The sequence below is a fragment of the Canis lupus genome, chromosome 14 (assembly GCF_003254725.2).
Source record: "Canis lupus dingo isolate Sandy chromosome 14, ASM325472v2, whole genome shotgun sequence".
Taxonomy (NCBI): domain Eukaryota; kingdom Metazoa; phylum Chordata; class Mammalia; order Carnivora; family Canidae; genus Canis; species Canis lupus.
The window spans coordinates 41,869,080-41,881,230 of NC_064256.1; the positions used below are offsets into that span (position 1 = coordinate 41,869,080).

The following is a 12,151-nucleotide window of genomic DNA, read 5'->3' on the forward strand; positions in this document are numbered from 1 at the left end:
TCTAGTAGTAAGTGGGTTTATTGACATAACTGAACATAACAATGTATAACATTTATTCATTTCCCACCAAAGGACTTTCCAGTCAAAATGTTTTTACATAGATTTTGCTGGGTATTTTTTTTTTTCTTTCCGTGAAGTATTTTCAGTGATGTTCTGCGGTTGAAAAGGGTGGGTGGTGGGGAGAATCAGAGGTTTTTTTTTTCCCAGACTTTCGATGGGGCTCAATATTACACCGCTGTGCAAAAGGAACAGCTAAAAGATGCCATTGCTCTACACATGAACAAAACCAGGAGCACAAGAGGGGTAAGTAAATAACCTAAGGTTGCAAATAAGAATGAGCTGCGACCCCTGTCCCATGTACTAAGATGCTCGGGATCTGACACAAGCCCTGGCAGCAAACTTAGAATGACAGCCTATTTCCTGCGGTTTATTAAGTTTTGGCCCTACAGATAAGACTGCCAGAGAAGCAGCTGTACTGTAAGTGGTCTGGACATTTATTCATCTGAACATAAACACAGATCCGTTCGTTTAGAGCCCTGGGTCCCTGCTCAGCTGCTGGGGCAAAGGCAGGCTCGGCTCAACGGAGGCCAAACATAAAAGGAGTGCACTGGGGTTGAAGGACCCCCAGACTACGATAGATTCCCTGAGTCATCAGGACCCTCAGGGGCTTAAGGCCTGAAACAGAAGATTCACTGTTAGCCTTTGCACCATAGCAGTAGCCTCCATGGCACCCCACTGCCAATAAATCCATAACCACGGTGAAATATAACCGTGCAGATCTTCCCTGTGACTGCTTCTCTTAGACCACACACAAGATTATTAATGTAAACCAAAGCACTACACTTAGTGATAAACATGTACTTCATAAATATCAGGGGACCAAAGAGTCCCAAATAGTTGAAAACCACTGAGCAAATAAAGGAGCCTAATCCTAAATCTAAAACAAAAACATTTAAAGGAAATACTGCAATTATTAACTAAAAGATAAGATTTAGTAACATGGTAAAACACTGCATAGTGGGGGGATTAACTTGCAAAATATATAATTATTTCACAGTGAGGTTTAAGTATGCCTAACAATCTTCTGGTTTTAGTAGAAACAAACAACTGCGGATGTACACTTTTCACATTTTTTCCCCATAATTTCCTCCCCTGTTTCATATAGAGTAACAACACATTAATGTGATTGAACATTACACTGTCAATTGACTATCACCTTTTGCTTCCCTGCCTTTATCACTTAACTGTGCAACTCAAGAGAAGCAGGGCACAATCAACCGCATATCACTGATAAAAACATGAGAAGTACCGCATCGCATTTATTCCAACCTGGACACAGTGTCAGAGATGCGGTTAGGCCAACCGGGAGGCCGCTGTTCCCTACACGGTCATCTGTTGTGCACACCGTACATTCTTTTATCAAGTCTGGCACTGAAATTTCCTTTTCCACACATGGGCTTAGAAAAATAAAATTAAAAAGCCACAGGAGCAACCCTGACAGAGAAGTCTGGCACGCAGCCTTCTCCTGAGAAAGTAGGTAATCTCAGTTAACCCCAAGGTCGGCAAATGTTCTTGTGGTGTTAATGTTAAAAAAAAAAAAAAAAATACTAGTTGAACTGCTCAGCTCAACTAAAATAGTCCTTGAGTTTATGGTCAGTTTGTTAAACGTCAGAGCTCTTCACATTGTTGAAAACCAAACCAAACCAAACCAAAACAGCGTCTCTAATTATTTAAACATTAAATTATCCTGAATGTTCTATTAACCAACATGAAAGAGTTCCTTGGCGAGCGTGTTAAACTTTACCACCTGTTTACAGCCTCCACCTTCTTGGCAGAGACCACCAGACCAGTGCCTCCTTTGTAACACTAATAAGTTCCTTTTCCCTTAAATAGGACAAAACTCTTCTATTTCACACTGAACAAACAAACAAACAGAACAAAAAAAAAAAAAAATGCATGCACCCAAATCTCTTTCTGGCCATACCGGGGAGGGCAAAAGCACCCTTTTCTACCTGGCCATACGGGGCCAGGTTCTTGCACTGCAAAGCCACAAAAGCCATATCCAAGGTCTCCATGCAGAAGAAGGCTTCCCGCCTCTGGCCTGTACCATCCGTTTGTCCCCTACTCTTGGCCTTGACCGCCAAGTACCACCCATGCACTTCACGAGTGAGTACTGGAAATTGGGGGAGGGGGTGCCAAACCGGCTTCCCCTTGGGCCTCTCCGGCAAGTGCACAAGAGGAGAAGCTCTGATAAAATGAGATCTTCCCCTGAGGTCGGCTGAGGGGCTCCCCGGGCAATGAGAGGGTCTGCACACTGCACCCCCCTTCCCCCCCCGCCCCCCACCCCCTGCAGTCTCTGGAGCTAGTCCGCAAATCGCTGCAGAAGATGGTCCTCCCGCCTCAAGCTGCCCCCCGTGCCGCCGCCGCCGCTGTCCATGAAGCGGTCGCAGGGGAACTCGATGAGGTCGGCCTCGCTGAGCGCACACACGGTGGCGCGCGGCCGGTGCGACTGGAACCCGGAGAAGTCCGCAGACACGCCGGTGCCCATGGAGCGCAGCGGCCGTCGGGTGGAGTACATGTGCCTGACGTGCACCGGCGCGCCCGCCTTGCGCCTCGCCCGCAGCTTCCTGCGCAGCCAGCGCGACGCCCAGGCCGCCAGCGCCAGGAGCACCAGCAGCGCGTTGACCGCCAGCAAGACCAAGGTCAGCAGCTGGTAGTCCACGCTGCCCCGGGCCCCGGGCTCCGGCAGGGTGACCAGCCCGGCGCAGTGGTCGCGGGGCGCCACCGGGCAGACGCGGCCGCCGAGGACGCCCTCCACGCACACCAGGTAGGGGGTGTCCCCGCGCAGCTCGCGCAGCGTGGCCGAGTCGCTGCGCTCGGGCAGGTAGACGAAGCGGTGGAACTTGGGCTGCTGCCCAAAGCGGTCGAACAGCAGGCGGAAGCGCGCGCCGCCCAGCGGCGGGGGGCTGCGGTGCTGGCGCACGGCCCAGCGCACCGACGCGCTGTCGGCGCCCACCGCCTCCACCGTCAGGTTGCACAGGATGAACTTGTTGAAGTCGCACGGGTCGGACACCAGCGGCGGCGGCGGCGGCGGCCCGGCCCCGCCGTCGGACGGGGCGGCGCTCTCCCGGGGCTGCGCGGCCAGGCGCTGCTTCGCCGCGCGCTGCCAGGGGTCGCCCGCGGGCGGTGGCCCAGAGGCGGGCGCGGCCGTCGGGCTGGGCTCCGCGCGGGCGGCCTCGGCGGGAGTCGGCGGGCCCCGCTCGGGCTTCTGGAGCAGGTCCAGGGGCTGGGGCGCGGGGCCCGCGGCGGCGGCGGCGGCGGCGGCGGCGGCGGAGGGGTCCGGCGGCTGGAGGCCCGGGCCCCGGCGGCTCAGCCTCAGAGCGCTGCGGTTGCCCAGGAGCTCCCCGGCGGCCCCGTCCCAGGCCCCCCCGGGCAGAAACCGCCCGCGCTGCTGCGGCTGCGGCTGCGGCTGCGGCTGCCGCGGCAGCACCTCCGAGAGGCCGCCTGCAGGGGGCGCCGCCGCCTCCCCGGTGGTGGTGGGCAAGGGCCTCCCCCGGCCTTCGGCGGTCGGGGAAACTGAGGGAGAGGGATCTGCGCAAGACCCGTTCTGCAGCTGCTGGTCATCCAGGTAATCCAGGTACTTGCCCCGCAGGGCCGGGGGGTGGCGACACTGCACGAAGACGGTGAGGAGGCGGCCTTGAGAATGCCAGTCGCCCATCCAGCGCTTCAGGCCGCGCAGACGGCAGTCGCAGGTCCAGCCATTGCCGTCTAGATCCAGCCGGTAGAGGGCCGGGCTGGCGGCGAAGATGTCCCCCGAGAGGGCGCTGAGCGCGTTGTCGCGCAGGCTGAGCTCGCGCAGCCGGCCCAGGTGGCCAAAGATAGCGGGGTGCAGGGCGGACAGCGCGTTCCCGCTAAGGTCCAGCGCCTCCAGGCTGTGCAGGGGCTCCAGCAGCGCCACGGGCAGCTGGCTCAGCCGATTCCCCTCCAGGCGCAGCTCGCGCAGGGCCTCCAAGCCCCAAAAGGCCTCCGGCGCCAGGTGTGTGAGCTGGTTGCCCCTGAGTGACAGTAGGCCCAGCCGCGGCAGGTGCTGGAAGACGCGCGGCCCCAGGTGCTGCAGGCTGTTGGCCGAGAGGATGAGCGTGGAGAGGGAGCGCAGCGGTGCGAAGGTGGCTGCGTGGCGTAAGGAGGGCTGCAGCTCGTTGGCGGAGAGGTTGAGGAAGCGCAGTTTGCCCAGCTGGGCGAAGGCGTTCTTGCCCAGAAAGCGGATCCGGTTGGACTCCAGGTGTAGGTAGAGCAAGTTGCCCAGGGGGGCAAAGGCCGCGTCCGGCAGCGCCCCCAGGGCGTTCCCGTCCAGCCGCAGCTTGACCAGACTCTCCAGGCCCTCGAAGGAGCCGCGGCTTAGGCGGCCGATCTCGTTCCCGTTGGCGTAGAGGATGCGCAGCTTGCGCAGCGGGGCCAGCGTGCCCGGGACGAGCGCCTGCAGGAGGTTGTTGCCCAGGTACAGCTCCTCCAGCCGGGAGAGCTTCTCAAAGGTCTTGGGGTGCAGGGAACGGATCTGGTTGTACTGCAGGTCCAGCCGTCTGAGCTGCCCCAGACGGTGGAAGTCGAAGGCCGTGATGTTGGTTATGAAGTTGCCGCCGAGGCTGTAGGTGAGCACGTCCTGGGGGCTCGGCAGCGAGCTGGTCTTGGGCACGGCGCGGAGCCCCCTGTTGGTGCACAGGAGGTGCTGGGGGTGCTGGCAGTCGCAGCGCTCGGGGCACACCGGCTGGGCCCGCGGCGGGAGCGCGAGGCAGCCGCACACCACGAGTAGGAAGCGCACCGCGCGGGCAGCCCCCATCGCCGCCCGCCCTGCGTGCTTCGGCCGAAGCGTCCTCTTGGCCCGCCTGCTCCGTGTCTCCTCTGCATTCCCCTTGGCCTGGCCAGAGCCGCCGAATGGCCTCTTTCGGACTCCGCAGCGCGGTCCAGCCCCTCCTCCGCCCTTTGTCCGGTGGCTGGCCCGGGTCTCCGCAGGCGGGCTTCGCCCGGCCAAGTCAGGCGGCTCGGGGCGCTCCGGGAGCTCCGGGTGCTACTTGTTGCATTTCTGCACAAAACTGTTCCTCCGGCTGTGCGTCGGGGGGGCGGAGGGGGCGAGCCAGACCTGAGCTTTTTGTTTGCAGCTTGAGTCCGGAGAGCTGGATTCCCTGGCACGGATTCTCCCCGCCGAGCGGATTCCCCAGCTGCAGGCGGGAGCCCTTCCAAGAGCTCCTCGGGGCGCGGCTTGGCTGCGGCGCCCCGGCGGCTCGGCCCCCGCAGCCCGCAGCCCGCGCCTCCCGGTCCCCGGACCCCGGACCCCGGTCCCGGTCCCGGTCCCGGAGCGCGGCCTCGGTGCAACAGCCGGAGGGAGGAGCCGGGGGTGCGCAGGCTGCGTCCGGAAGGGACCCAAGTCGGCGAGTGGCGGGCAAACCGGGCGGAAATTCGTTCTTCCCACACTCTGCCCCCCGGGGATGCAGGCGGAGAAAGAGGAGACGGCGGAGGGAGGACAGACCCCGACTGGGGGAGGAGGAAACGCTAAGTGGCTCCGCGTCTGGTCAGCCCGAGCCCGGGACGCCGAGTGAGAAAAGTACGGATTAGAAACAGCTGTACGGGTCGGCCCTCTCCGCCGGGCTGGGGGCGGGGGTGGATTACCGGGCTAGCAAACGGAATTTGCAGACAGAGACCTTTTTTTTTTTTTTTTTTTTTTTTTAAATTTATTTTAGATCAGTACACCAGGCATTTCGGAGCACCAGGAGCGCCGCTCCTCTTTTTCGTTAGAAGTCACTGGCTCTTCCAGGTGTCACCTTGCGGGAAATCCAGGCAGCACGGAGCATGCAAACCTTTCTGCAAAAAAAAGTTTAGGGCAGCGTTAGGTTGTCTGCAAGGAGCTGTCGGTGGACCCCCGTCGGAAGAGGCCAGGTCAGCCCCTTCTGAATGTCGGGTGTTTAGGTGTCTGACCAGGCTGCACAGGTAGCCAGGTAGGTGGCCCAGGAGAGGCATCGTCCCATTTAGGGATCTGGAACTGAGCACTCGCTTGGCCTCTGCTGTAGGTAAGCGCCTGGAGAATCTCAGAACTGGTTCTACCGCCGTGAAGGTGTCTCTGTCAGATTTTCGTGATTTAGTCCCATTACTCCTCCTCCAGGCTTACAGCCCTTGGGGTAGGCTCTGCACATGTGCACATATATAAAAGTCACCTTCACAGACCCTCAGGGAACTGCTGCCTTGGAGCCTCACCCTCCCCACTGCCTGGGCTTGTGGTGATCTTCAAAGTCTTTAGGCCCAGGAGTTCTCAGGCCTGGCTTAGTGGGGGAGTCTCACCACTTATCAATATAGAATGGAGCATTTGGCACTGACTCCTTTGAGGGCAGCCCCTGCTGAAAATGAAGATGGGCGAGGAGTCTCTGTTTTGTAGAATTTGTTTATGCGAGGGGTGTTGCTAAAAATAAAGGCCCCTTCTCTCCCCTCCCCACCAAGGGGTTCAGAAAATGTAATCTTAAGGACCCACACTGTGAAAAATTAAGGGAGACATATCCTCACCTCAAAAGGCTGACTGTCTAGTGCGGAGGGCAAGTCGTGGAAAGGTGAAGTCATAATCTAAGGTGGTAGTAGGAGACAGCTGCTGAGATACAAGGTGAGTTTTAGTAATTCTAGTGATGGACAGTGATTGATCGTCTCATTTAGCAATTTATGTAGGCGGGTGATAGAGACGCGTTCTGAATCGCAGGAAAGATGAGATTCTTGGCTGCATGGTTGAGAAAGACTTACGGGAAAGCAAGTACCGGGCTCCAGGAAGATGGGTGGTGGAGAACTAATGGCCAGTCAGTAGCAAAATGCCTGTTTGGGGCACAGTGAACAGCCTCACGTTTGCTTGTGATGTGCTTTGAGTTTTCTAATAAAGGATGAATGTGGGAAATCAAGTATCTGTCTTCACAAGATAAAAGGTAGTTTGGTTTTTAGTTCTCATGGTGAGAAACTTCGAAAACCTTTTTAGTTCTTGACTGCAGTCCTCTTTACAAAGGAATGGCTGCTCTAGAGGGTGAAACCCAGCCAGTGTAGCATGAGCTGGCCTGATCCAGGTCCCAGGAGCTCTTAGGAGGATGCTCAGTCCTTGCTGGCAACAGAAGTTATCTCGTTTTTTGTTTTGTTTTGTTTTGTTTTTCAGAGGAGAGAAGACTAAGAAGCTACTGGCTTTCAAATTGAACCACTGGATATACCTGGGATGGAGCTGTGAGCCTGTAGTGTGAGGACACACAAAAAGCCATCTGAGCAGAGAAGAGGTTGGGAGCTGAGAGACGTGTAACATGGAAGAGAGACGGCGGAGCCGAGATCAGACCCATCCCTTAGCATCAGCCTCCCCTCCTCCTGAGCCTGCAGAAAACTTGCAGAGCGGGGACAGCAGGCAGCGTTCCATAGGACCTCTATAGTTGGCCCTAATCATAAGATGCCGCTATGTAAGATTTACAAAGTCATCAGGCCCCTGCCGATGTTCGGTATTTTTCAGCGTTTTTTGACGTTTTGACTGTCTTTGGTAGTAGTATTGCCCCGAGTTGAACATTTCTACCAGTTGGTGCTGGATTGCAGGTAGAAATAACATCATATGCGGTTTATGTCAAAAGACAATTGCTTTCCCATAACATTCCATTTCCTTGAAGTAATCCATCTGCCTCCTATAGTTAACTTTGCTTAAAATAGATACAGTGTGCCATACTTCAAATGAGTATAAAAAGCTTCTCATGGGTTTTGCTAGGCACCCTCACCCAGTTTCAGCGAGATTAAGACTTTGAGATCTACAGATGACGCGATACCACCTATGTGTGTGTGCGTGCAGATGAATTCTTTCTGAAGTAGTGTGATTACTGTCTTTTTAACCAGGGCTTCCATTTGCAAAGGCATGTAACTTGAGGTCAACTTTACAAATCAATGACATTTACATCCTTCAGAGTACATTAATGTGATATTCCTCTGTGCCCCCAGTGGTCTCCATTTCTGTAATGCTACACGTTCAGGTGTTCGATTTATTTTTCAGGCCATCTCTCTTCCAGGAGCTAAAACAGTATTTTGCTTGAATTCAGCAGCACCTTAGGTGCCCTGGTAGTGAAGAGCTATAATAGCAATGCCAAAACTGCATTTGCTCTGAATGCTGGTGGTCTGGCGGGTAGGTTTTAGTGAGAATCTAGCAAGTGACCAATCCCAGGATGAGTGATGGGAATGTGGTCTCTGATAGGATTCGATGCCAGACCCCAGGGCTTAACGGCTCAGTCGGGAGGCTGATGAGCAAGGACCCACTGCATCACCAGCTGATTAAGTGCTGAGGGATGGAGCCGTGGAAGCCCTGAGGGGGACACGTGGCCTGGCCTGAGAGCGTGAGGAAGGTGTCCAGAGGAGGAAAGTGCTGGAAGCCTGCAGACATGTGCAAGAGAGTCTGCTAGGAAGCTCCTAGATCTTCTGTCCTTGTAGATGAGAATTTTTTTTGACATCTGTAGTTTTCCACAGTATCACACAACCTTGCTCATACAATGATTTTCCAATAAATATTCCCTTATTCCCCTTTAAGGATTTCTGCAGGCAGTGGACAAAAATCATATTTGCACTGCAACGTCAAAAGGTATCTCTGCTAAATAAAGTAGGTGCTATACAAAGAACATGTTATCTGTCTAGTTCTTGCCTTCTAGAACCTTGCTGTGACTGTGGTTTGTGTGGAATATGTGTTGATAGAACATCCAGACCAACGTATTCATTTATGTACAATATACAGAAGCATCGTGTAGGTACTAGATCTATAGCACCACTCTTGGACCAGGGCTGCCTGGCCCCCTCTTCTGGGCCCCTGCACTTGAGAGAACTTTGTTCCAGTCCTCCTCTGGTGTGTCCATCTCAGAAGAGCAGGATTTCAGGCTTCCGAAGGTATGTGCCCACCCACAGCCCACAGCCCTACTCCTGCTTGGTTCCTAGGACCCTGGAATTTCTTACTCAACTGCCTCAGTCTGTGAAGACCTTTTATCCATCTGTCCTCTTGGCGGTTGATTATGCCTAGGGCCAAGGGAAGGCCAAAAGGCAGCTGTGCAAAAAAGAATCTGGAGGTGTGAGCTGCAATTTCCCATGGTATGCCCGGGAGGCCACTGCGAGACTCCTGGTAATTCAGGAGCCGGAGCTGAGAGGAGGAGCCAGGGACCAGGGATCTTCTCTCACTCTCTAATCCTGGGCTTCTCAAATATTAGCGACAGGCTTGTCCACGTGTGTAGCATTTTAGGAGGAAAAAGTACATATACTTTGATTTAGAAAGAAAAAGGAGGCAAATTATAGGAGTTTGAAGGAAAGCATTTTTTAAAAAGTAAATTCTACTTTGTTATAACATAGCCTATACCTAATTTTCTATAAGAAGCAATAATTTTTAGTAAGAGCAAGGATGCTGTTGTCTCCATTTAAGTGCCTGTCTCTTAACTATGTAATGTCTTTGTTTACGGATGGATCCAGGCTTGATCATATTCCGGGAGATTCATGTATTGATTATGCTTAAATGTATAATTTGGATAATCACACATGGAAATCCAGAAGCGAATGCTGTTCACCAGAGAAACAAGAGCTTTGCTGTTGCACTTTTGGTAAGCTTGCCCTTTAAATCTCAAGCGCATTGGGGGATAGTTGCAGAGGTCAGAAGCACAAGCAAGTCTGGGCTGGTTCCATGACACATATATATGGTGCAAGGGGTTCTTGGATGTTCTTGCCTGGGCCTGGAATCTTCTTGGGCTTGCCAAGGATGTACAATGCTTTCTTCCCAAGCAACCTGTGGTTCCCTTGAACTTGAACTGGAGAGGCAAGAAGGATTCCAGGCCGTGTCTTCAGTAGCTCCTGGACCTGGTGTGAGTTGGCTGCTCTGGGGCAGGAAAGGTTAGGGGGAGGAGAGCTCAAGCTCCCTGCCGCGGGGAGAGGTGGATCTGCCAAGTTCTGCTGGAGCAGCCTCCTGGAGCTCACTCAGGACAGCCTGCAGAGAAGGCAGCTGTTTCCTCACCCCTGTACGCCAGTCCAAGAGAGGCAGTGTGGCCCCTGACACAGATGAAGTAGGAAACCAAGAATCCCTGTTGGTTCATGTTACCAAACCCGACCCCCAAAACTCTCTTTCTCTGTCTGAATGAGCCTCATCTTACTCCCAGTCTGGGAGTCAGGTTTTTTGCCTCCAGGATTAGGAATGTGAATAAGAAGACCAGTGGGTTACAATATATTTGCTGATTCTCCATGTTCCCCCCGCCCCCACCCCTTATGCAATAGGAATGTGGATTCCTGGCTAGGTACCGGCCTTACTAAATCAGAATCTCTGGGGACAAAGTTCTAACATCTGCATTTATAAGCCATCAGATGATTTTTACGCACAGCTTAAGTTTGAGAAAACTAATCGACAGTATTTTGCAAACACCTGCTTATGATTGGCTGGTTGTATTATGATAATATCAGTAATGATGACTGGCACTTACATCGTGCTAGCTGAGTGCCAGGCAGTGGTGTGAGCACTCTGCATAAAGTAACTCATTTATATCTCTACAACTACCCTGTGAGGTGGTAGGAGCTATTGTCAACCCATTTTATAGAGAGGAAACTGAGGAGCTTACTAAAGATACCGGATCCTAGGCTCACCCTGATAGACTGATTCAGAACCTCCAGAATAGGGCCTAGGAATCTTTATATAACACATTCCCAGGGTTTGGTTTTTTTTTTAAGGTATTATTACTGAAGGAGAGATCTGAAGGGCTTATTCAGACCTTTCCATGTCTCCTCTGCTAGAAGCCCAGGAAAAGAAAGATCAGGGAAGGGTGCCTGGGTGGATCAGTTGGTTAAGCATCTGCCTTTGGCTCAGGTCACAATCCTGGGTTCCTGGGATGGAGCCCTACATCGGGCACCCTGCTCAGCCAGGGGGTCTGCTTCTCCTTCTTTCTCTGCACCCCCATTCATGTTCTCTCACACTATCTCTCTCTCAAATAAATAAACAAAACCTAAAAAAAAAAAAAAAGGAAAGGTGAGTGTGACCTCTTTCCATTCCTTCTGAGAGCTCAGCATCCTGAGCTGAGTTCAATGTTATATGGACAATAATCCAGGATGCTGGTGCCATCATAGATAAACACAACGAGCACCATTTGCTGTAATAGCAATTATGTTTTGAGAAGAAAGGAATAACTGAAACCTTTGTAGGAAGTATCAGCCCACATAATACTGTCTGTGTTGAAGGCCGTTGACAAGTGACTGCTTCCAATACACTGGATTTTAGGCTCAAGGAACATCCTTAACCATCCATTCAAAGATGCCTGAGTATTTGAAATGGACGTGTATAAGCAAATTGCCTCGCTACCAGAATGATAGTGAACTGCAGGCACTTTTGGCAAGTTAAAAGAAAAAGTTGCTGGCTGAGTGTAAGAACTTAAGAAATAAGGCAAATCCACATACTGTTTATAGTTGCAGCACAGAGTTTGTTTTTGTGTAAACTGAAATTTTATAGCAGTAATACAATGATGTCCCCTCTTAGAATTCAGTCAGTAGCCTAAGGAAATGCTTTAGGTATAAAAGTGTTTCTTATTCCTAAATACTAAAATATTTGCCATCTCAAGGAACCAGACCTATAATTGTATTTTATGGTACAACTTTCCAATATTCTTTTATTTGGGTTTCTTCGCACTACAGTAATAACATTTATTTAGCGATTTATATCCCCACCCAGCTGGAAAGACAACAAACACCCTTATTTTATTCCACTTTGGTGGTACTCAACAGCTGTCGCTGACTTGTCAAAGAATTTTCACAAAAAAAAATCTAGAAGAAAAAATTTTAAAATGTTAATAGTTGTCTTTACATGGTGAGAAAATGAATGATTGCTTGCATTCTGTTTTTTGGCTTTTCCTAAATGAGGTCCAATCATTATGTGTTACTTTGAAATTAATAAAAAATACTTTAAAAACAAAATTTTAAAGAACAAATTGAATATCTGGCTTTAACCTCAACATCGGTCTCATGAGGCAATGAGGTGAGCATTTTTCATATCCCAGTTTGGAGGAGAGGGTGCTAGAAACTAGAGAAGTTAGCTAACTTCTGGAATGATCCAGCACTATAATAATAGAGTGCAGACCACAACCTAAGCCATTGGCTTCTGACCTCG

The 12,151-nt window shown here is 52.1% G+C and overlaps 2 protein-coding genes across 9 annotated transcripts in view; one reads left to right on the forward strand and one right to left on the reverse strand.

Annotated features, from left to right (window-relative positions):
- TRIL (TLR4 interactor with leucine rich repeats) lies at nt 1–5,610 on the reverse strand. Its single transcript, XM_025464483.3, has one exon. The coding sequence runs from the start codon at nt 4,835–4,837 to the stop codon at nt 2,363–2,365; it is 2,475 nt and encodes an 824-aa protein (XP_025320268.3). The 5' UTR covers nt 4,838–5,610; the 3' UTR covers nt 1–2,362.
- LOC112670646 (translation initiation factor IF-2-like) overlaps nt 4,316–12,151 on the forward strand; it is a 26,899-nt gene continuing 19,063 nt past the window's right edge. For 2 of the 8 annotated variants that reach the window (XR_004804531.2, XR_007402068.1), the window contains exons 1-5: nt 4,316–5,599; nt 5,736–5,931; nt 7,175–8,617; nt 8,768–8,916; nt 9,487–9,614. Coding sequence is in view for 1 of the 8 variants with exons in the window: in XM_049093758.1 (XP_048949715.1) it covers nt 4,933–5,599; nt 5,736–5,931; nt 7,175–7,256 (945 nt within the window). In the remaining 7 variants the exon portion in view is untranslated. Of the gene's footprint in view, nt 5,600–5,735; nt 5,991–7,174; nt 8,655–8,684; nt 8,917–9,486; nt 9,615–12,151 lie in introns of those variants that run through there. The other 6 variants (XR_007402073.1, XR_007402069.1, XR_007402070.1 and 3 more) reach the window with 6 other exon arrangements.